Source organism: Oryzias melastigma, linkage group LG4, assembly GCF_002922805.2.
Source record: "Oryzias melastigma strain HK-1 linkage group LG4, ASM292280v2, whole genome shotgun sequence".
Classification (NCBI taxonomy): domain Eukaryota; kingdom Metazoa; phylum Chordata; class Actinopteri; order Beloniformes; family Adrianichthyidae; genus Oryzias; species Oryzias melastigma.
The window spans coordinates 21,503,472-21,525,456 of record NC_050515.1 but is presented as its reverse complement, the minus strand read 5'-3'; the positions used below and the strand labels follow the sequence as shown (position 1 = coordinate 21,525,456).

The following is a 21,985-nucleotide window of genomic DNA, read 5'->3' as shown; positions in this document are numbered from 1 at the left end:
CAGAAACACCAAAACATTTGTTTGTAGTGGGAAGAAAAGCATTAGTTTAGAGAAAAAGACGAATAATTTTGTCAAGTTATTGGTAATTAAATTGAACTTTGCAAATTAAAAAAAAGCTGAAATAAAACCATGTAAATGGATTGCTGTCTCTTTTTAAGTAAAAGTAACTACACAAAAACAGCTTTAATCACGCTGCAAAGATAAGTAAGCCAAATCTGACCGATTGTATTGAGAAGCTTTAAAACGCTAACGTTTCTTGACTATTCCATCCCTTTATGATCACAGTGTACCATCTGATGCTACTTCCAGCAGGATAAAACACCATGTCATAAAGCTGCAAGAGTTCACTGGACTCAATTGACCTCCACAGTCACCAGATCTCAACACAATAAGATGACCTTTGGGATGTGGTGAAACGGGAGAATAGCATCATAGACGTGCAGTCGACAAATCTGCAGCAACTGTGTGATACTATCATGCTAATATAGACCAAACTCTCAGAGGAATGTTTCCAGTACCTTGTTGAATCTATGCCACCAAGAATTAAGGCAGTTCTGAAGACAAGAGAGTCCACCCAGTACTAGCAAGGTGTAACTACTAAAGCAGCCGGTGAGTTTATTCAGCTCTGCCACTAATATCCAATTTCATCTTCCTTTCAATATGACTTGTTTGTGTTTTTACCAAAAAAAAAGAACAAATTTCTTCACTAATTGTGCTATTAAAGTACTACAAAAAGGGCAAAGTTAATCTGCTGGATGTTGGTGAGTTTGTATCTGTGGCTGTGTGATCCCTGTGATCTGGATTAGAAGATGGATGGATGAATGGATGGAAGTTGAGTTTTTACCTTCATCTCAAAAGCTTCTGTTGACATTGTTTGGCAGTCAAATACTTCAGTAACGCTTTAGAGGGCGGAGCCAAATGAAGGTTGACTACAGCACAACAGCTTACTCCTTTTTAAGAAAAATAATGATGTCAGTATGTGTGTCAACTGAATTCTTTAAAGGTATGTTGTGGGAAAAAAATGGAATTCAACACTATTTTCTTCCTGAAAACATATAGCCAAAATCTACATGAGACGCAGACGTTCGCCTCTCTGCAAGAGCATGAAATGTTCATCCAGTCTGAATGGGGCTGCAGCGATGAAAGAAGCATGTGGCGACTGTGCGAGTCTGGCTATTAGCAGCAGTCTGCACAAACTCCCCGCGCTGTGGGTGGAGTCACCGCGCGCTCGAGTGTCTCCTCTCCTGGCGCTTTAATGAGAGCCACTGCTGCTTCTGTCACCACCCCGCCGGCGAGAGCTCCCACGGACACGCGACCCGTCCACTCTGTCACAACACGCACGCAAGCGGCGGAGTCAATGAATGGAGACACAAACCGATCTAATGCTTTATTTTTCTTCAAAATGTACAGACAAAAACCTGAGGAAAAGAAGGCATAACCACAAACACTCACTTAAAAACATTTGAATAAAAAGGGTTAAAATGTTCAGGCCCCGAGTGGCGGCAGTTGGGGAGGGGTCCTGACAAACCTGTGACTCAGAAATCACAAAGAGATGAGACGGTTTCCGCTCAGCTGGTGTCAGGTCTCAGTCGTGGTTTGATCTGCAACTTTTTCTCTGTGAACATAACACAAAAAAAATCAAGGCACAATCATGTGTGAGTACAGCACAGTGTTTGCACTATCTATAATATATTGAAGATTTTTTTTCATTACTAAGCTTCTGGAATCTGTGAATCCGGTTCTATCTTGAGTCAAATATATTGCAACAGTCAAACACGGTGGTGGTAGTGTGATGATGCGGGGCTGTGTGAGGGAACATGAAGTCTGAACTAGCAGAAAATCCTTTAGGGCCCGTTCTCAATCGATTAAAAAAACTGAAGCTTAAGAAGATTTTGGTTTTTAGAAGAAAAAGAAGCCAAACAAACCAGGAAGTTCAGATGAATCAACACTAAATGAGGATTCTGGCGTGTTTTGGTAAAAGTCTGGACTTTAGAAAAACTTTGCTGCTCTGATTGAAGACCTTTACTAAACTTTCACGCTTGAAAACCAATTATCAAGTCTGAATTCAAACATTTTCAAACAGTTTTGAAAAAAGAACCAGAACAAAAAGTCAGCCTCAGCTTGTCGGTAGTTATCATAAACACTTCATTACATATTTTTTTTCAAAATTCCATTTCTGAGGATTTCTTTTTTCAAATTCTTCTAAATCAGGAGCAGACGGAAAAATGTTGTTGGGAAAAGTATGTAGCAGCTCCGCAGAAGCTACAATAGACAACTAGATCAATTTACTTCATCGTCTGAGCTGGCATCTGGCTCAAAACTGCACGTCTGGATGGCTCCAATATTGCTCGCCATTTGTTGTTGCATTGCTAATGTTAGGTTGGAACAGCAAAGGGCTGTAAGAGAGCAGGAGAGAGTCTAAACATTTGGGTGACGGGAAGTGGGGATGGGCCTACTCCGAACCAAGAGCTCTGCCAAAACTACAGAGGTGAGTTTCTAATGAACTCCTGCCGCTCTGCAGAAACTCTGTCCTAAAAAAATTTTTTTTTTAAATTTTGGCTAAAAATGGCATAACAAACGGCATAATAAACAAACAAAAAAAAATGCAATTAATTATTTTAAATTAGAGGAAAAGATGATCAGAGTGGGACTTTGAAGAGTCGATTTTTGTCTTAGACGAGAGTTTTTCAATACAATGGGCCCTGAAAATAACATAAAACGTCATTTTTACCAAAGCAGTTTCATAAATATATTTTTTACAAGTTTTCACGTTTTTTTGACAGCACAGTCTGTTTAAAGTTCTAATTGAACATAGACAGTTGTCAATCAATCCATACCAAACAGCTCTTTAGGCTTGCAAAAATTCATTCTATATTACTGGACTTATTTTTCTGAGAGTTAATCAGAAGAAAAAAATGTAAGAATGTTCACATCTGTCTGAGAAAAGTGCATATGATGTGTAATATCTGTAAAAAAAGAAAAAACACTGACTATTTTGTGGATTTTGTCTTTTGCTGCTGTTTTGAGGACGTAAAGCCTGGGATTGATAACATCCAAAAGCAGACATTTGACTTTTTTACCAGGAGTTATTGTGTTCCTTTTAAATTATTTTGATGGTCTGAATCTCCAAAGTTCAAAAAGTACAAAAAGAAAAAAAAATATCAGAAAGGAGGTGAACCCTTTTCGCAGCACTGGAATCAAGCTGCTGCGTTTTAAACGCCTGAAACTGCTGAATGATGAGATTTAAGTTGATGAGTAAATGAAGAAGAGGGAGGTGTGTGTGTGTGTGCAGGAAATGTGCGCACGTGAAGTTGTAGTTTGGCAGTGAGACTCTGGCTCGGAGCTAATTTATGCAAAGTGAAGAGGAGCTTGTTTGGCTGCGGTCCACCTTAAATGAGGCTCTGGACGCTGCAGAGTGTCGATGATGGACCAGCACAACATCCGCTGGACAGTGAGGGTGGAGGGACAAGCATGATGATGATCACACATAATCACACACATACAAAGCTCTTTTTGTGTGCTGGACTTCTCTCATTTCCAGCTATGGTAGAGGAGTGTCGTGTTTTACGACTAGTCATGTTTCTTTATGTGACAACTGCTTTGGTTGGTGGGTTAGCAAATGCTCATGCCTTTGACTTGTGTGGTGTCAGCTGGCACTGTGTCCAGTGGTTCTGCCTCCTCTGGGGAGCTGGACAGGGAGATGAAGGACGGTAAAGCCAGAGAACTCGTGGGGAGCGTCCTCCCAGGTGTCTGAACATCTTTTGGCATGATGATGGACAATGAGGGTCTTCAAAGAAGAAAAAAAGTAGATTGCAGAAAACAAACCCCTTCTTAGTGACGTTATAGCTGTAATAACTTCATCCTCACCTCTTCTGAGGCTCCTTGGAGCGAACTCTTTTGCCGGGAGTGCTGGTGGAGGTGCTGCTGCTGGAGCTGCGTTTGAGTCGTTGACGGTGCTGCAACTTACAGCGAGAGCCTCGCGGGCAGGAACCCGTCTTAAAGAATTCTGGACACACCAGAGTGTGTTTCTTCTTGCACTGAGGAACAGAGCAGAGTAGGAGGCAATCACTCATTTGGATACAATAGAAGTGAACATATGAGTGATGTGGTGTCTTCAAACAATCCCATCGACTGTACAAGAACCTCCCCCGTTCCAAATAGGAAGTACCTGCCAAGAAGTCAAAATCCCTTAGGCTTCTATTGAGCAACTATTACTCAGTCATTATGAAGAATAACCATTCTTGCTCTGATAACTCAATAAAAGTATGTGGTCTCACATTTGAAACAAGCTTACTTCTGATTGGCGAGAGTGGTTGCCTTAGAAATGTTAACTCAGACGGACTTGGACCAATCACCACTTACAAACATTGTCTGGTTCCAACAGAATCAACTTCTTTTGTTGGAACTGGGGGTAAGACATCTTCTATGAGTGACAACACAGGCGCTTTGTTTATCTCTATATACCACTTGTGTCAAAGTCAAGGCCCGGGGCCGGATCCGTCCTGCCTGGTAAATGTATCCGGCCCTCCAGATCATCTCATTTTATGTTTATTAATGGCCTGATCTTTTCTTGCGCTTATTTCTAACTTGAATCATTTTGACAAAATATATTTTTATTGAGAGTAAAATACTGAAAGTTATTTAAGGTTTGAGTTGATTTATTCTGGAATAATATTCCTGCCTGTTTTTATTCATAGTTATGCTAAAAAGGGACGTTTTTAAAGTTTTTAAAATTTCGTTTTAGCGTGTTCAATAAATGTTTATCCTGTTCGGCCTGCGACCTAAGGTGTGTTTTGGATTTCCTGTACGATTCAGTTTGACACCCCTGCTCTATACTGCCAATCACTGCTTACTGACAACTTCTGGTTCGTCCAACATGGCGGCATTCGTATCATGAAAAAATGGTATTGACTTCATTTTGTTGGAGCCGGAAGTAAGGCATTTTCTTTGGGCAATATCACACTCACTCAGTCCTGTTCTTATATGCCTCGCTTCCACTGAGTGGTCCAGATCGGCCGGTTTAGAATGGTCCGGGCAATTCAAGTGAGAGTTTCCGTTGGACCATCAAGGCAAATCCGGGGTGTAGACTGATGACGTAGTTGTGCGTCATAACAGTGCAAGTACAGCGGTTCTTGGTATTTCAGATTTGGCGTCTCTGGTCCCTAACCTCCGGGAATAAAAAAGGAATACTGAATGCAAAGAACTTAATATTCTTTGCAAGACGATTGCCGTAGGGGAAGAAGAATACAGGTGAAAAGAGGAAAAAAACTTTCTGCTAGGATCTTGAGTCAGGAAAGCGCCGGTCGGACGCTTGCTGATGTCGTAATGCCTTTCAACTACTCAATGGATTTCATCGTATGACAACTATAGCTCTGCTATAACTGGTCTGTTCCATTTTTCTATGGAACTAAAACCAACGGGGTACCAAAAATAGTATGAATTTGTCCGGCCTAATGGGGTCTAAAATATCTTACCCATCCGGTCCAGTTTGGTCTGGAGCACTCAGTGGAAGTGAAGCATTATGCAGTTAATGTAAAGTCCATAGAATTATAAAGGTTTCAACCACATTTCTATTGCACACACTTGAGTACAAATATTTGATTTAGGACTTTATTTGCAACTGATAAACTCAGAAAAAAACTATCCCCTGGTAGCATTCTGCAAACTACATATACGTATTGCAGCATCCTTTTTATAGATGCTGGAGTTTACAGGCACTATGCATCTCTTGTGGACATAACTGCTGTTTATGGTAGTCAGAGTTCACTCACACTAATCAGGAAAACAGTGCTTCCTGATGCTGAAATATAATCCTGCCCATTTACATTAAAGAAGTAATTAAATTCAGGTACTCTAGAGGGAACGACGTGGACGGGTTTCTTCCTCTAATACCTCCACGGAGCAGAATTTTAAGAGGTAAATGTGACACGGGCCTCTTGATCAGGTACTCCTTTGAAGGTTTCTCCTTTTAAGCGACTGTGTTTCTGTCACTTTATCTTTTAACTGACAAGTAGAGCAAATGGGTCTCACTTAATGTCATTCTGGGGAGTGCGGTGCACCACAGCGTGAGCTTTCACATGCATGTTTGCAACTGAGTGTGTATAGGAGTGTAATACTGGTGTAAATTGGTAACTTCATTCTCTATGAGACCCGATCCCTCCCACCTGTCATAAAAGCTAATTATATTCACTCTGGAGTTTGAGCTGCGTGTGTGCGGGTGTGTGTGTGTGTCTTTGGATGAGGGGTGAAGAGTGCAGAAATAGAGCGCGAGTGCGAGATCGATTTTCCAGGAACATTGTGGACCCTCAGTCAACCCCCTGGAGAACCAGGGGCCATTGAAGCCCCCCACCCTCACACTCATGTTGCTGCACCCATGGGTGGCAGCGTGACCCAGAATCCACATGCGCTCAAATGTTTCTCGGATCATCTTGTAGCACTGCAGCTTTGACACAATATTTCTCTGTTTGAATCCGATCTGCCGCAGGTGTTGACGGCGATCGCCTTACAGACGGTTTGGACGTCACTCTTCTTTTAATCATTTTATGGTTTCAGCTAATCTGTTTTCTTGATGGTCATACCCTTAAGATCTCACATTTATCCAAACAGATCATGTCTGCAGGATTACTCATTTCCAGAGTTCACAGTGGTGGAATGTCATTTAGAATCTCTATCGAATCAGGTGTGTCAGACAAGATAAGTTAAAAGGTAGAACATGTAGGGCGGGGGTAACAGAGAACCAGATTTGAGAGATCCTGGTGTAAATCTTTGCAACTGTGAAGCAGTGCAGTTCTCTAGAGGCAGGAATCACGCTTCACCATCTGGCTCAGTTTGACTTTGGAAGATGCCAAAAGAACTTGGGAGAGAAAATTGTCTCAACACATTTGTGTGTTTGTAATAATTGATTTGTAACTTGTGATTTGTCTATGTGTAATACTACAACTCATACAATACATTTTGAGTAACCGTGTGTACAAAAATGTAGGGATCTTAAACGTACAAATCTGGATAGGTGAATGGAGTCTCAAAACCTCTCATGGACTGGTAACTGTGCATGAATGTGGTTTTGTGTTCGTATCAGGCGACTGGTCTGTAATACTTAAAGATTTGTTTGTGTAGGACCTGTTTTAAATTGTAGTTAGTTTTAAGATGGTGTTATTTCCAGTTGTACATTCAAGTGTACATGTGAATGCATAATTGCAAGGACACAAAGTTACGCACAAAATGTGCTGTATGAGTTACAAATCAAGCATTACGCACACAAAAATCCAAAGTTACACACAAACACAAGTGAGAAATCAAGGTTTATGCATAGACATTGATTGAGGCTATTTTCTCTCCTTAAAAAGATATCCTCGTCTAGCTACACTGCACCAAAAGTGTACAAAAAACAAAGTTTTGTAGAGGGAGGTTAAGGATGTGGGAGTGGTTTTCAGGTGGTTGTCTTTGCTCTTTTGCTCCCGTGAATCAAATTAAGAGCTACGCTTCCTACAATGCAGTTCAAAACAAACTAAAACAAGCATTTTACCCAAGCGGCTTCCTAATGATGCTTTTGGAGTTAGGACGCAATAGAAATCCATAGAAGGAGTTTAAATTTGTTGAAGACACTAAAGTTTAAATCAAGATGGCGGCATATTCTTGAGGTTAAAGGTCAATGAAACTTCTGTCATCGTTGTGACTTAAGTTGGCAGCAAATTTCATGAAGACCACTTGAACAAAAGGTTACTTTTCACTAAAGTTGGCACCAAGTCAAAGGTCTTGTGGCCATCCCATAATAATGTCAAAGCTTCCTTTGCATATCCCCGATGCGTGTATTTTGGTTTCGTTTGTGGATTTTGTAACATTTTTTTTTTTACATATTAATTTTTTCCACTATTTTACCCGCTGCGGTGTCTTTTTTTTGGAGGGGTGTAGTTGTTTACTATGTCAAACATTTATTTTCACTGGGTACTACGTATGTGCAAACTTTTAATTTATGTGGTGGAAGTGAAATATTTTTGCTTAAATGCTCAGTAAGAAAGAAGAACTGCAAAAACGATGTTCAGTCCAGGAATGCTGGGGCTCACAATAATAAAGGTCTGTAATTTAAGTTTAAATTTAGTTTTGAATGAAGTTAAGATGTACTAATTTGGGAATTACTTTGCAAAAAAACTTTGTTTAAACCTTCTCATCAGTAAAACATTTCCTTTGGGTTGAACTGTGACAGCTTAAACCTGGAACACACAGGAAACAGGCCCAAGTACTTACTTGCAAAAAAAGTCATTCTGCACTCCCCAGTCCCAGTCATTCTCATTTTCATAAAAAGACAGAACGCGAGGGAGAGAAAGACGGGAAAAAGCTAAAGTGGACAGAACATCTTTATTCTACACCAATTTAACAATTTTCCACTTGATTTAAGGAATGCTGGGATGTCTCTGGGGTCTATTAGAGAGCTCTCTGCTGGGCCCGAACCAGGAGGAGTCAGCACATTTACCAACAGGCGGGGAGGGAAAGACAGAAAACCCAGCGGAGGGGAGGGGGGAGGCGGTGAAGACGGTAAAATAAAAAAGGGACTTTGCATGCATTTACAACTTCGGCACGAGGCCAACACTCATTGAGAGCAACTTGCAGTGAGTGGAAAGGGACAATAAAGGAGCCCGGCTTGATAGATTATTAAATTTACTAGAGCTAAATATTGAGAAAAATGCGGTTCACTGCCTCGCAGCGTCAGGCTGCAATCAGATTGGCATTAACATCCTAATTCACTTACAGGATAACACTGCTTCTAAGCAGTGGAGGTGCCAACGCAGGGAGCTTTAAGTAAATAAAAACAGCTCCTGTTGAATTGTATTATTGTAAAAAGGGAAACTGCATTCACTTCTAATATATCCTTAGATCTTTTCCCCTGAAAGTCAGTTTCCTTTCCAAATCATTTGTAAGAGCACAGCTGAGTAAGTAGGTTACACTCATAAAAGTTTTGCCAAGTCTTCTCTATCAAACCTAAATATTCCCATGCTGTATTGGCACTTTTTTTTCATTTTGAATGATGATTTATATCTAGGTACCTTTTAATTTGGCGTTCTTGAGCGAGACGCCCCAACCACAACACCGCCTCCACCAAAAGACGCTGCTCTGTTCATGTGTCAATCAGTGTCAGGAGGCGGAGCCACAAAGAACTCTCCAGATGGAGCTTGTTGGGCCTGCTTTTTCTCCAACGTCACTAAAAAGTGAGTAATGTAGTTAACCTTTCATGACTTCTTAGTTTGACAGATATTTTTGCACTATTTTGTTTACTTCTTTTCTTTTTTTAAAAACCCACGCTGATGAAAATTTTAGTGTTTTTAACATGTTCTTGGAATTTTTCTCATGATAGAAGACATATATCAAGAAACTTAAGCTCAAATTTATTTCAAATTGTAAATCAGAAGCAGATGAAAAAAAATTCTGTTTGAAAAAGAGATTATTTGTGATGTAGAAGATACACTGTGCGCCTCAATTTTGTAGTCAACTGCATCCATGTACATCTTTGTTTTCCTCGTCTGAGCTGAGATCTGGCTCAGAACCGTACGACTAGACAACTCCGGTGTTACACTTTTTGTTGCACCGCTAATTTTAGGTTGGGGGTGTGAGGGGCTGTAAGCTAGTGAGAGAAAGTGTAAACAGAGTCAATTCCAACAGTCCCTCAAACAACTCAAAAGAAAAGTCCTAATGAACTACTGCAGCTCTGCTGAGACTATGTCATAGAAAACTACACAGATGTATTCATTTTTCAAAAAAATGACATAATCGTGATAAAAAGAGAACAACACACAAAAAAGAAATAAATATAAACCAAAGAAAACACATGACATTGAACTGTAGCCAAATAAAAAAAAAAGGTTCAAAATATTTAAAATAGAGGATCTTACTAATAGTAGGCGAAGACTGATTCAGTTTTACGAGAGTAAACCTCACAAACTCATCTTTGGTCTGTCCAAATGTGCCTTTCTAACGGCAAATAAATAAGAATTATATCTAAAGTTAAGATTTCAGGAATTGTTTGTAACTCAAAAAAACACTGGTTAAACTTATTTTTTTATGTGCTGCATTTAGACAAAAAAGTTCCTGTAGGTTTACTCACATTTACCTGCATGAGAAATTTAAAAAACATTAAACTAATTTCTGTCTATTATTTCACTGCATTGCAAATTATTTTATTTTATTGATTATGTAATGCCATTTGAAAACATCTTTTGTACATCCTAATAGATTTTAATTATTGCTTGTATATTCTTTTGTCTTTGTGGTGTATACCGGTACAGCATTTCGAGGCTGCTCTAACAGTTTAAATTTTATTTAAATAAAGTCATTTAGCGCAACTGATATTAATAGGTGGATTAGTTCGTAAGACTTATATTTATTTCAAAACCCCAAAACTCCAGCTATTTTTAGTTTTTATTTATTGCACTTTAACTTGGTGGAATTCTATCTTTTAAAGTTCCACAAAGTACATTAAAAAACTGAAAACCATTGAGAAAGACTGTAACAGCCACAAGTACTTTCGTCCGTTAAACGGACCAGTAAGTTTTCTTTACACTCCTATTAATCTTAATTAATCCTGAAAAAGTTCTGTTTTGCACGTAAGCAATATTCTAAAATGGTTATTTTTGCTGATTCATAAGGTTAAAGAGCACAGATTGGGAGAGATTCTTGTTAGCACGCTGAAGTGGCCAAACAGGAATTGATGACAGTCAATGAAAGCCAAGAATAAATGTAGGAAAAGCGTGGATGACGGATGACTGCACGCTTTCTTTGGACTTAAAAAAATAAAAAAATAAAAAAGGAATCTGGAAGATGATGAACCAAATCGTACATTTGAAATCAGAAGTTGGATAAAAATGTATGCCGTCAGGTGAAGACACAAAACGGAGGAGTAGGTGAGACAAAGCCGGGATGAGGAGTGATGGAGGAGGAAGAGGAGGAGGAGGAGGATGAAGCAGACTTAACCCGTGAGCTGCTGGAGCGTCTGCCTAACCGGCTGAGAGTGCCATCCTCAGCAGTTTTCCCATCTATAATTACTGCCTGCTATCCATCATGCAGCCGCCAGAGCCTCACAGCGCGCCGCTCCACAAACACACACGCAGACCCACACCAGAAACAAACACACACGGGAGGGGGAAAAAAAAAGCACAGAGGTAAGCACTTCAGCTAATAGAATAAATATTAATATCCCTTTTGTTTTCTATACCCTCATTTCCCCATGCTCCATTTAAATGAGGCCTGACAGTGTGAAAAAGCATCTGTTTCACACTCGGCGCTCAAAACAGGGAGGAGACAAAAGGAAGAGGAGGAGGAGAAGTTTGAGGAGGACATGGGACAGTGTGTGTGTGTTTGATAACTTGAGCATCTCCGGTCGAGTGTAAATGACTCTCTGTTACCCATCAGGCCTTCAATGTGTCACTCAGACTCTGCAGTTATGCCATTATGGACGGCCGCCCCCCGCAGCTGTTGCTGCCTGTGTCACTGTGCACATGCATGTGTCGCTTAGCAGATTACTTGTTTACCCACGCCTGAGTTTAGCTCCAGTGGAACCTTATCTCTGTTACACAAATGTTCAAATGAGGAAGAAAAAAATATCTGAAATAGCTGTTACTTTTTTTATTTTACAGTTCCCTTAAAAAAGAGTCAGAACTGTAGAACACTTGAAAATACATGACAGATAAAGAAACAAGTTACAATACTAAAACATAAAAAAAATGTTTAAATGTTTAATGTAAAGCTTGTACTTTAAATTTAATTGACTAAATCTTTAGATTGTTAAATTTAATATTTTTCTTTTTTTGTGGTAACTATTTTCTTTTTTATTATAATAAAGGAAACTATAAACAGGTGTTTAATTAAAAAAATAAAAATAATTAAAGACCCACTCCAATTAAATCCTATTTTTGTTGTTTTCAATGTGTTCTTGTAGCTTTTTTTCTGTAAACTATCTCTTTACTCAAATCATTGTGAATCAGGAGCAGATGAAAAAATGAAGTTTAAAAAAGCTTGTAGCTGTTATGTACAAACAACAATTGGCAGGCCACAGGCCAACAGGCTACGTCTTTGTTTTCCTTGTCTGAACTGCCATCTGGCTCCAAACTGTACAGCTGGAAAGCTCCAACATTGCTTGCTATTTTTGTTGCACCGGTAATATCAGGTTGGACTTGTGAGAGGGTGTAAGCTTGTGGAAGAATATGTAAACAAATGGATGATGGGAAGTAGGGATGGGGTTGCTCCACGCCAAGAGTACTGCTCACAACTCAAAGGCCAATTTCTAATGAACTCCTGCTTTACAGAGACTACGTCCTAGAAAACAACACTTGTTTGGCTAAAAACTGCATAATAATAGTTAAAGGACCAATGGAAAACCTTTTAAAATAGATCCAAAGATGATCTGAACGTGACTAACTGACTCAGGTCCTCTGAGATCCCTTGGATGAGTCGTTGAGGAGCTTCTGTGGATCCTTTGGTTAGTCAGTTTTTTTGGGAAGGTTAACCAAAGTTCCGTGCAAGCTTTGTTTGTGGAGAATGGACTTAACTGTGGTTCTCTGGAGTCCCAGAGCAGCAGACGTGCCTTAGAACCTTTTCTGGACTGAACGATCTCAGTTACTTTGTGTTTCATTTGTTCCTGAAATTCGTTGGGTTGCTGTTTGGTCTACACATTCTCACTACTACCTCGTCATATATGGATGTAGGGTTCGGGCCTCCTCCGCGTTTTGGTTGTCCCCAACTACTCGTTTTTTTTACATCATGGCTGTTCTCATTAAATCAGGGGTTCCTTACCTCCAGGCCGTGAGCCGGTACAAGTCCGAGGTCCGCTTGGTACCGGACCTCAGACAGGGTAAAAATGCACACGGGACGCGATAACGGATGTGGAACTGGTGCTGGGTTAGGGTACTGATCCGCCTCCTGATTAGCGTATCCATTTTCTCCCCTGTCTTTGGCCCGGTACCAAGCAGCCCTCAGACCGGTACCGGTTCGCGGCCCGGAAGTTGAAGACCCCAGATTTAACGGGAACAGCAAGCCAGTCAAAAGATGACAAGTTGGGGACACCCAAAACGTCAAAAAGTTATGAGGAGCGGGCTCAAATCATATGTCCATATCTGAAGAGTTAGGAGTGAGGAGTTGGTTCAGTTGGTCTAGTTTTGGTCTGTTTTGTCAAGCAGGTCCTGTATAAGACAGGTGTGGCAGCAATCTGGCATATTTGCGTCACAGCAAAAAAGCCTTGGCGTGAATCCCAGATGGGGACTTTTCTGTGTGGGGTTTCTCCGACACTCTGGCCTTCTCCCACAGTCCTCTAACATGCTTCATTAGTTGACTCTAAATGTCCCTAGGTGTGCATGTGAGGGTGTGTGATTGTGTGGCTCTGCATTGGACTGGTGACCTATTCAAGGTGTACTCCGCCTCCACCCAACAGTAGCTGAGTTGGCCTTAGCAAACTCCCGAGCCCAAGAGGAATTCAGTGGGTTTTGAGGATGGATGAAATGAATAACTTTTCTTACCAAGGCAGAACCAGTTCTGATTTAGAGTCAGAGACAACCTAATCAGCCAAATGCACAAGTTTGGTAATGTGCAAACTGCTGAGAGAACTAGTCCGAACCTGAGAAGCCAAAGCCCAAAAAAAGGTAAAAGAAGGTCCAGAAAGTTCAAAAGAACAGCAGGAAGAAAAGAAAAAAAAGATGTTCTGTGGAAGGAAAAAGTTATTTCCTTTCCCTCAGCTCCCCCCTGTCATATAAGACACAATGACATGAATAAAAGAGTTGTAGAAAAAATTAAAATCTTAGCACTTTTTTCAGATGGAGGGACACAAGTGGTCCACTATCAGAGACACTTCATGACAAACATCTGCTTTCATCCTGACGGGTTGCGTGTCCTCTCACCTTTTCTCCCTCGGGGCAGTAGCCTTTGACGAAGTCCTCGCACACCTCCGCTTTGCTGGACACATAAACGTGACTGTAGGGACAGTCGCTGTTGTTGCAGATTCCCTTCAGAAAGTAGGAACAGACGGGCATCTGCAGACATGAGACGCAGTGTAAAAACAATCTTTCTGGACCCGGGAGAGGCTGAAACATGGTGAGCCCCCCTATGTCTGTGAATGTGTGACACGGGGAAACAGTGTTATTTTTGACTGTAATTGATAGAACAACAGAAAGAGGGCAGCGCTGCTGGATGTGGGAACACAAATCTGCGAGGATCAGTTCAGGTTTGCGGGGAGCTGAGTGATCCGTCACTCCCAGCAGCCAAATGAGCTTAATTGCAGTTGACAGCAGCAGAGTGAGAGTGAACGGGTGTCTTGACAGCGCCTGCGAGTGTCTGTGCAGAGATCTGCTGTCTGACATGCAGGGGCGAGCCTGGTGGAGGCCGCTCTAAATTTATACCTCTGAGGGGGGCTTCGGGTGGGGAAAAGAGACTCCACCTCTGGGCGATGGGCTGGGTTCTACCTAATTAACTGCAACAGAAATATTTATCCAGACTGCGGCCCGTCCAGCTCTCGGGATGTGTTTATGTGCTCTGGATGTGAGCACGGACTGGGGCAGGGGTGGAGGCCGGCTGGTGTTCCTGCAGGGGTGCATTGAGGGGAGGGGGGGGATTTGCCTGGGAGGGTCTGGTTACAAAGTATTTGTGGGAGGCTATCCACACTAGTGCCTGGATCAAGTTTGGGGGGGCCACATAACCCTGCACCTCCACCCAGTCCAGCTGAACTCAAGTGCATGAAAGGGGAGCGGGTGTATCCCCTTAAGGGGGGCCAGGTCTGACGATAGAAGAAGGAGGGGAGGGGGGGTTGGCATTGCAAATGGACAGCTGGGCTTGTCTGGGCAGCAGTGTGACAAACAACACAGGTGCGCAGCATGGTGTGTGTTTGAGTGCAGGGTGAGGCAGCAGAGCACCTGTTACACAAGACTGACACAAAGACAACAAGAGAGAAGAACAACTTTCTCCTATTTGTCCATACTTTGCCCTGGATTCAAACCATTGACTGTATAAGAGAACTGGACCAAGTGATTATGACATCACCCAAAGACGATGATTTGCTTCTGGCTACAAAGAATTGTCGATCCCGTTAACATTTTTTTGTAATATGGATGTCACCATGTTGAAACCAGAAACTGTTAGTAAGCTTTGATTGGTCCGAGTCGGTCTGAGTCAACATTTCTATGGCATCCATTCTCGCCAATCAGGAGTAAGCTTGTTGGCGTGTTGGAAGTCCACACCCCTACCATTTGAAAGTGGGTTTGGGAGAACCTGTCAATCAAGACGATTGACGCGAGACCACATACTTTTATTAATGCATCTGATTGGTAAGTTTATAACTTCAATAACTTCCAAAAAAGAAAAAAATATCATGACATAACATGCTAACAAAACATGCCAGAGTAAGAATGGTTATTCTGACAAAACAGAAAGACTGAGTAATAGCTGTTTATTTCTCAATAGAAATTTATGGGATTTTGGATTTTTGGAGCTGGTGGGTACTTCCTGTTCTGAACACAAGGGATGAGGGGTGGCTCAGTCCAGCTCTCATAAACAGTCATTGGTTCAAACGTTCACACATCAAACATCATGAATCAAACACAACTGGAACCAACAATCTAGACTGTATTATTTTAAAATTTCAGAAAAAAAGTAAATTTGATTTGAATTGTCTTTCTGTGACCCTATGCTCTTCTCTACAATATTTTCATTGAGCGTACAATGATATCAGACACAAATAAAACCATATTATCAACCATTCTAACCTCAACGTAAATGATTCCACCTTCACTCGTAGGAAAACACATGAATCCTTGTTTTTTCTATCTGAATAACATACAGATTTACTATCTTTATAGAAACCCCAAAGAGCTTTAAACTCACAGTCCCATTCACCCCATGCTCACCCCAAACGTTCAAAATACTGGACCAGACCGCTCAGTGGAAATGAAGCTTTTGATACATGGGTGAGCAGGGAGGGAACAGAGTTTGCGATCAGATGTAGATCGCTCTACCTTTGCACCACAGCATTACCATTTTAATTTACTAGAAATGTCAGCAGGCTGTTAGCGGTGTTTCACTTAAACAGTAGGAGAGGGTCATCGGACATTTGACAAAAATTAAAAATGAATTTCATCCTTCTTTTCAACCAATAGCTGCCTCTGCCTTTGGCCACTGCTACTCATTTGCCGTTACAGTAAAATTTTCTTTTCATTTACCTCCCAAAAAAATAACAGCACTATTGGGTCATGCTGACTAAAATACAACCATCTATCTGTACTTTTGCAGAGTTTCATTTTCTCTGAAGTGTAAGAGGTTAAAACCTCTTAAGTTAAGCTCTGAGTTATTTGAACCTTGGAAATATTCTGTACTAAATGAACTCTAAATAAGTAAAAAAAAAAAAAAACGTGTTTCTAAATATCTCAATGTCAAAATATTTTTTGTAAAATTTTCTAGATTTTGAACCTAAAACTACCAGTATTATCAAATTGACTTAAGCGACTTTCAGATCACCAGTAAAGACTTAAAGGGTCAGCGGAATCAGATGTGTTCTTTTAAAGACACAAAGAGTAAGGGTTCTTGAGGAACCGAACTGAAAACATATAGTTTCGTTGGATGTGTAGTTCTGTACGACTTCAGAATTATTATCTTTTCTCCACTGATAGTTTATAAATGAGTAACCAGATCCTTGTTTTTTTTCCAACACTTGGGTCCAAGAAACCTGAGAAGCTTTGGGTTTGATCAGATCTTAACCCATAAACAAATGACCAAGAACCCAAAGAGTGCAGTACCATGACCCTTTTTTCTGTAAAAACCACGGGGGGTTATGTTTTCACAGGTGCAGCATGAACACTGCTCCACGTGAATGGCACCTGTGCAACACCTGCATCTTTAAAAATGCATTAATGAGAAAAACAGGCATCCCCCACAACCGCACGCCTTAAAGGAATGGAGGGGGATCGAACAGTTGATCCCCCCCACCCCCAAATCAGCTCAAGTCTTCCTCACTCCTTTCCATCCACAGAAACAGGAATGGTGCCAAAAGCCTGAATACCATCCAAGAAGACTGGACCCAACAGTCATCTTATACCTTTGCAGCGTACCAAAGCCTGGGCCATATCACCATAAAACACCACGTTGTCCAGTGTCAAGCCGCTGAGTGTGGGTTACCTTCTCTTTTGAGACCTTGTGGGAAAAAGGACAGGTGCCGTCTTCTCGCTTACACGTCCCTCTGAGAAACCTGAAGATAGGAAATGTCAGACTGAAAAATCCATCAGCTGTGCTGTAATGTAGGAGCGTCCAGGTCCTCTAAGTGTTTAGCTCAGAACAAAGAATTAAGTTTATTAATTCAACTTAAAGAAAAGTTAAACACGGATATTTCTGGAAATTGATTACTTTATAATTAATTTTTTTGCTGACTGACCAACTGCATGGATGGTGTATGAAAGGATTTCTTGAGTTGATTGATGGATGAGGAGATGACAGTCAGCTGCTGGAAGTATTTCTCAGACAGCAGAAGAGTGGATGGAGACGATGACTGCCATTAAAGCTACAGTATATTCACAATGAACACGATTGTGCGTCAGGGGCGTCCGTTTCAATGTTAAGTCAATATTGAGATCGGAAGTCCTGCAGCGCGATTTGAGTATCAGGTGCGGCTTAGTGGTCTGGCAGCAGCGCGTTTTGGCCTATTGACTATTGCAATGTAATCGCAATGTTTTCAGAGTTAAAATACCTGAACTTTGGGGAAGAAGACACGTCACGTCAACCATTCAACCACTCTGTTTTGGCCCTTGATGTGTTGATGTTCTAATCAGCGGGTGGAGTCCAAAACCAACAAATCTGGTTGTTTTCCTCTTGAACTTTATAATAGTTTTCCAATTTGCATAGAAACAATATCAAAAAGTTTTATTAATCTCAAAAAAATGTTATTCTTATTTTTCATCAAAGTGTCTCTCAAACATAGAGACAGAAGTACCGCTGAAGCTCCTGTAGCAGATGGTGAAACTTACCGAACAAGGAGAGTTAAACGGTCTCATTAACCCAGACATGGACACGTGATTACCGATGCTTTTGTAGAACTATCCGAAATAAATAATCTCTCAACATCAAGTGTGTCTTCAATGCATTATAAATGAGATATACAGTGAATGCTTTAATGTAGCGATAGTGATGAGGCTTAAAACGATTAAGCTCCTCCCACATGCACCAGAAGCAACAAGTTTATCAACACATTTTTAGAAAAAAGGTTGAGCAGCGAATTTGACACACGTTGACAGAAAGGCAGTGGACACAAATTTGACGCATGCATCACGTTCGACGTGAACGCAGCATTACAAAGATGAATCCGAATCTGGACACTCCATTTCATCATCACCACTCCTCGTGATCGTACTTCTTCAAACAGATTATTTTAATTTAAATAGGCCAGAGTGGCAGTATGATCCTTATCTCAAATGCCTTTTTCTGGTTCCTGCCATTGTAAAGCAGGAAGTAGTCAGGCCCACACCACAAGAGAGGTGGATTTTTTTTTGCAGAAGCTACAAAAAATACTAAATTAATCCGATCAGCTTCAGTTAAGACCAAATTAGTAAAATGTGTAATCAAGTAATTCTCTATACTGACAATACAGTCTAGAACTCAGTTGAGTGGAATCTTTAATATGAAGAACCGTAGGCAGAACTACAACTTCAAAAGTAACTACCAAAAAGTGGTAACTAGTACAACTCGTTTTCTCCAACGTCACATTGATTAAGTTTCCAGTGTGGAGAAAAATGTCAACTGCACTCACTGCTCAAGTGGATTATTTATGAGTTTAAAAGTGAGAAAAGAAGAATTTAGAATTTTCAGATGGATTTTTTTTGTCTGTTGTTTATGTTAAACTTGAACTCATTGAAAACACATAAAAACACAGGATTTACACATATTTATACACGATAACCTTGTTCGTGAAGGTAAAAAAGTCAATATTATTGAACCAGAAGGCTCCAGAAATTAAACGTTCCTGAGAAAAGCTTCTCTTTTACTCAAATTTAAACCAGTAAGAAATTTTAAAAAAGACTAGTGTATGAATACTGGAACAATTGTCCAAATATTTTAAGGACATTTATGTTGAAATAACAGCATCAAGAGCCACATTTTTGCTCATACTAGTTGTTCTGCTTCTTTATAGTAAAAAAAAAAAAAATGTGTGTCTGGGGATACCTGGTGCACACGGCCACCTTGTCCGGGTCGTGTATGAAGGTACAGCTCGTGCCGCGGTTGCATTTGCCAAAGCGGTTGTAATACATGCAATACTGCTTCTGCTGCTTCTTCTGGCGGGCGTGTCTGATGATGGCGATGCTGCGTTGCACTGCCCGGCTGGATGAAGACAAACCAAAAGTATCCACTCTGAGTCACAAACCACAGGTCGCGTAGATTCACTTTCAGTTCCACCTTGTGTGCGTTTCTGGGTAAAAATCTCCGACATTTACTCATTTTAAAAGCATATTTGTGGCTTCGCAGGCCTTCGCTGGAGGTGATCAAGGCAGTTTTATGAGGAGTATCAGTTGCAAACATGTTGGCTGGGTTTGATTTCACGGTAAAAGGAGAGTCTGACCCACTTACAACTGCTGCTAATTTTAAAGTGAGGAAGTTCTGCCATGTTTTATAGGATTTGTTGCATAATGGTTCTGATGTGATGACAGGCAGTGGCACAGGTGCTGTGCATGTTACCTGGCTAAATGACGCGTGCTGGAGGGGCGGGCCAAAGATGAGCCAGAAGATCTTCCTGAAAGGGAAGAAAAAGGACAAAAGAGCTCACGTTTGGTTAAACAGAATTTCAAATTCTACATTTTGACGAAGGAATCATTGAGTAGGAAATCCACAAATAAACTGTTCCACTTTTTTAATCTTCCATAAATGCTGACTAAAAACAGTTTAACACACAATTTCATCATATTTATGAAGAATGTAATCAAAATACATGACCGATTTGTTCAGGTTACTCAGGATTACATCTAAACAACAGCTAAATCCAGAATGGGGCAGTAAAAAGTTGCATTACTGCTGAACCTTGAGTTGGAATTCTGTTTTATAAATTTATTGTCTTTTCCACATAACACAAAACTAGACAAACAACAAGTATAAATCACGTTTTTTTCATAGTTTACTCAGGGGTGCAACTTATACTCAGGAGCAACTTATTTGTGTGTTTTTTTTTTAATTTTTTGACATAAATAAGCTAATATATTTGTTATTTTCTCAGTAAATACCGGTTGTCCTTTAGCGGTTGTTCCCTCTTACAACCGCTAGAGGGCGCAGTATCTGAGTACAAGTATTTGGTACTGACAGTGGCAGAAGAAGTGTCGTCCAAAACAAACATGGAAAATAATCTGATAGTCTTCTAATTAAACTTTGATAATTTTCTTTTACAGATCAAAAATTAGCATTCTTGTATTTATTTATGTTTCTTTAGCTACACTGGACTACATTTGTTCTGAAACGTCAGACTTTTCTCCCAAAAGTGCGACTTATATTCAAGAGCGACTTATATATGGTTTTCTTCTTCTTGATTTGACATTTTTTGTGCTCTTGCGACTTATACTGCGGAAAATACAATTTTTTTTTTTATAAGAGAACGGAGACAATATTATCAGAAAATGTATTCTTGGGACACATTTTGATGTTCTTGTCTTTGATTTGTAAATTGATTTTCTAATATTTTTTTTTCCTACTTTTCCTGAAATAAAAAAGACAGACATACTCTGTCCATTACTGACAGGCATCTCAAAATGAAGGAAAAACTGCTAAACTTTTATCAAATCCCTTCTAAATAAATTAAATTGCTTAAATATTTTGGTGAAACATTTAATCCCTTAAAAACAATCTTGGTATGTAAAATAAAAGCTTTATTTTAAAAACACTTTTATTGGGTCTCACGTGTGATTCTAAACAGCTAAAGTTGTGCATGAAGACAGATGAAACTAGAGCTTGATATGCGACCTGTTATTTATACTGTTACTTTGACTCGCTGCTGCCAAACAGAAAGGTGACGTCCAGCTCGCTGTGAGGACATCAGAAGACCTGTGTAACCCTCCAAACACAAACACGGAGCAGAAAGGTGTGTGGGCGTTGATGGAGCCTGTGGGAGGTGTGGGCACGAGGACACCAACGGAGAGGCTGGGGTTACAGATGATCTTATTCAGGCCTCTAAGTTTGGAACTTTTATGGCCGTTCGGCTCCTCATCAACTATGTGCTTTGCTGCGATTTAATCCGAGCTGGACGACAGTCTGGTGGCTCCGTCCCAGGGACAAATGTGACGCTCGCTGCGTTTGGACGTCAAATTACAACTCCTGCCGGAGAGGTATCTGATGTGCGTTTCTGGAGGTTGTGGGTAGCTGGGGTGTGTGTTGGGATGCCAGTCACGAGTTCTGCAAACTGCAGCTGTTCAATTTCACCTCCAGGTTCTGGTTGTGGTACAATGTGTGAAAACGGGTAGTGGGGAAGTGTGAAGGAAGTGGAGGCAGATCCGAGCTTTAATCTGAGCCATCCACTTCTCCGGGCCCTCCCCCCAGCCGCTCTGACAGATGACAACTTTATTATTTCAGATGGCAAATCCAGCCTGCTCCCCTCAGTCTATTAAAGAGTGTGTGGTTGGAGCTGCAACCACAACAGAGTGGATGCCGCTGCAGCTGCCCTCAAAGACTCAACACAAACCTGAGAGGGGCAGCTCATTTCAATGCAAACTGGACAAAGAGATCAGGTAAAAACAAAAACTGAACTTGAATTCTGCCCATCCCCCTTTACTCAGCCTGCTCCAGGTGTGATCCAAATGTGGCCACAAATAGTATTGTTTTCCAAAACGGTCACAAAAGTTGTCCCTTAAACCCACCTGTTCTGTTGATGGACATGTTGGCGGTGCGGGACAGCTTGTTGGCAGAGACTCTGTACAGCGAACCACGGATCCAGCATATTCCACTTCCTGTCCAGCGCTGGCTGAGTGACGAGTGTCTGTCCGACGGAGATCGGAGCCGA

The 21,985-nt window shown here is 40.8% G+C and overlaps 1 protein-coding gene across 1 annotated transcript; it reads right to left on the bottom strand.

The window, feature by feature from the left end:
• Positions 1-1,373: 1,373 nt before the first annotated feature.
• Positions 1,374-21,981, bottom strand: zc3h3 (zinc finger CCCH-type containing 3; the record flags this gene model as incomplete). The annotated part of the gene is given in 8 exon segments (XM_024278103.1): positions 1,374-1,615; positions 3,630-3,787; positions 3,868-4,037; positions 13,878-14,009; positions 17,140-17,209; positions 19,174-19,329; positions 19,684-19,738; positions 21,843-21,981. Coding segments are annotated over 8 exon segments (807 nt in total). The 3' UTR covers positions 1,374-1,568.
• Between the last annotated feature and the right edge of the window lie 4 nt (positions 21,982-21,985).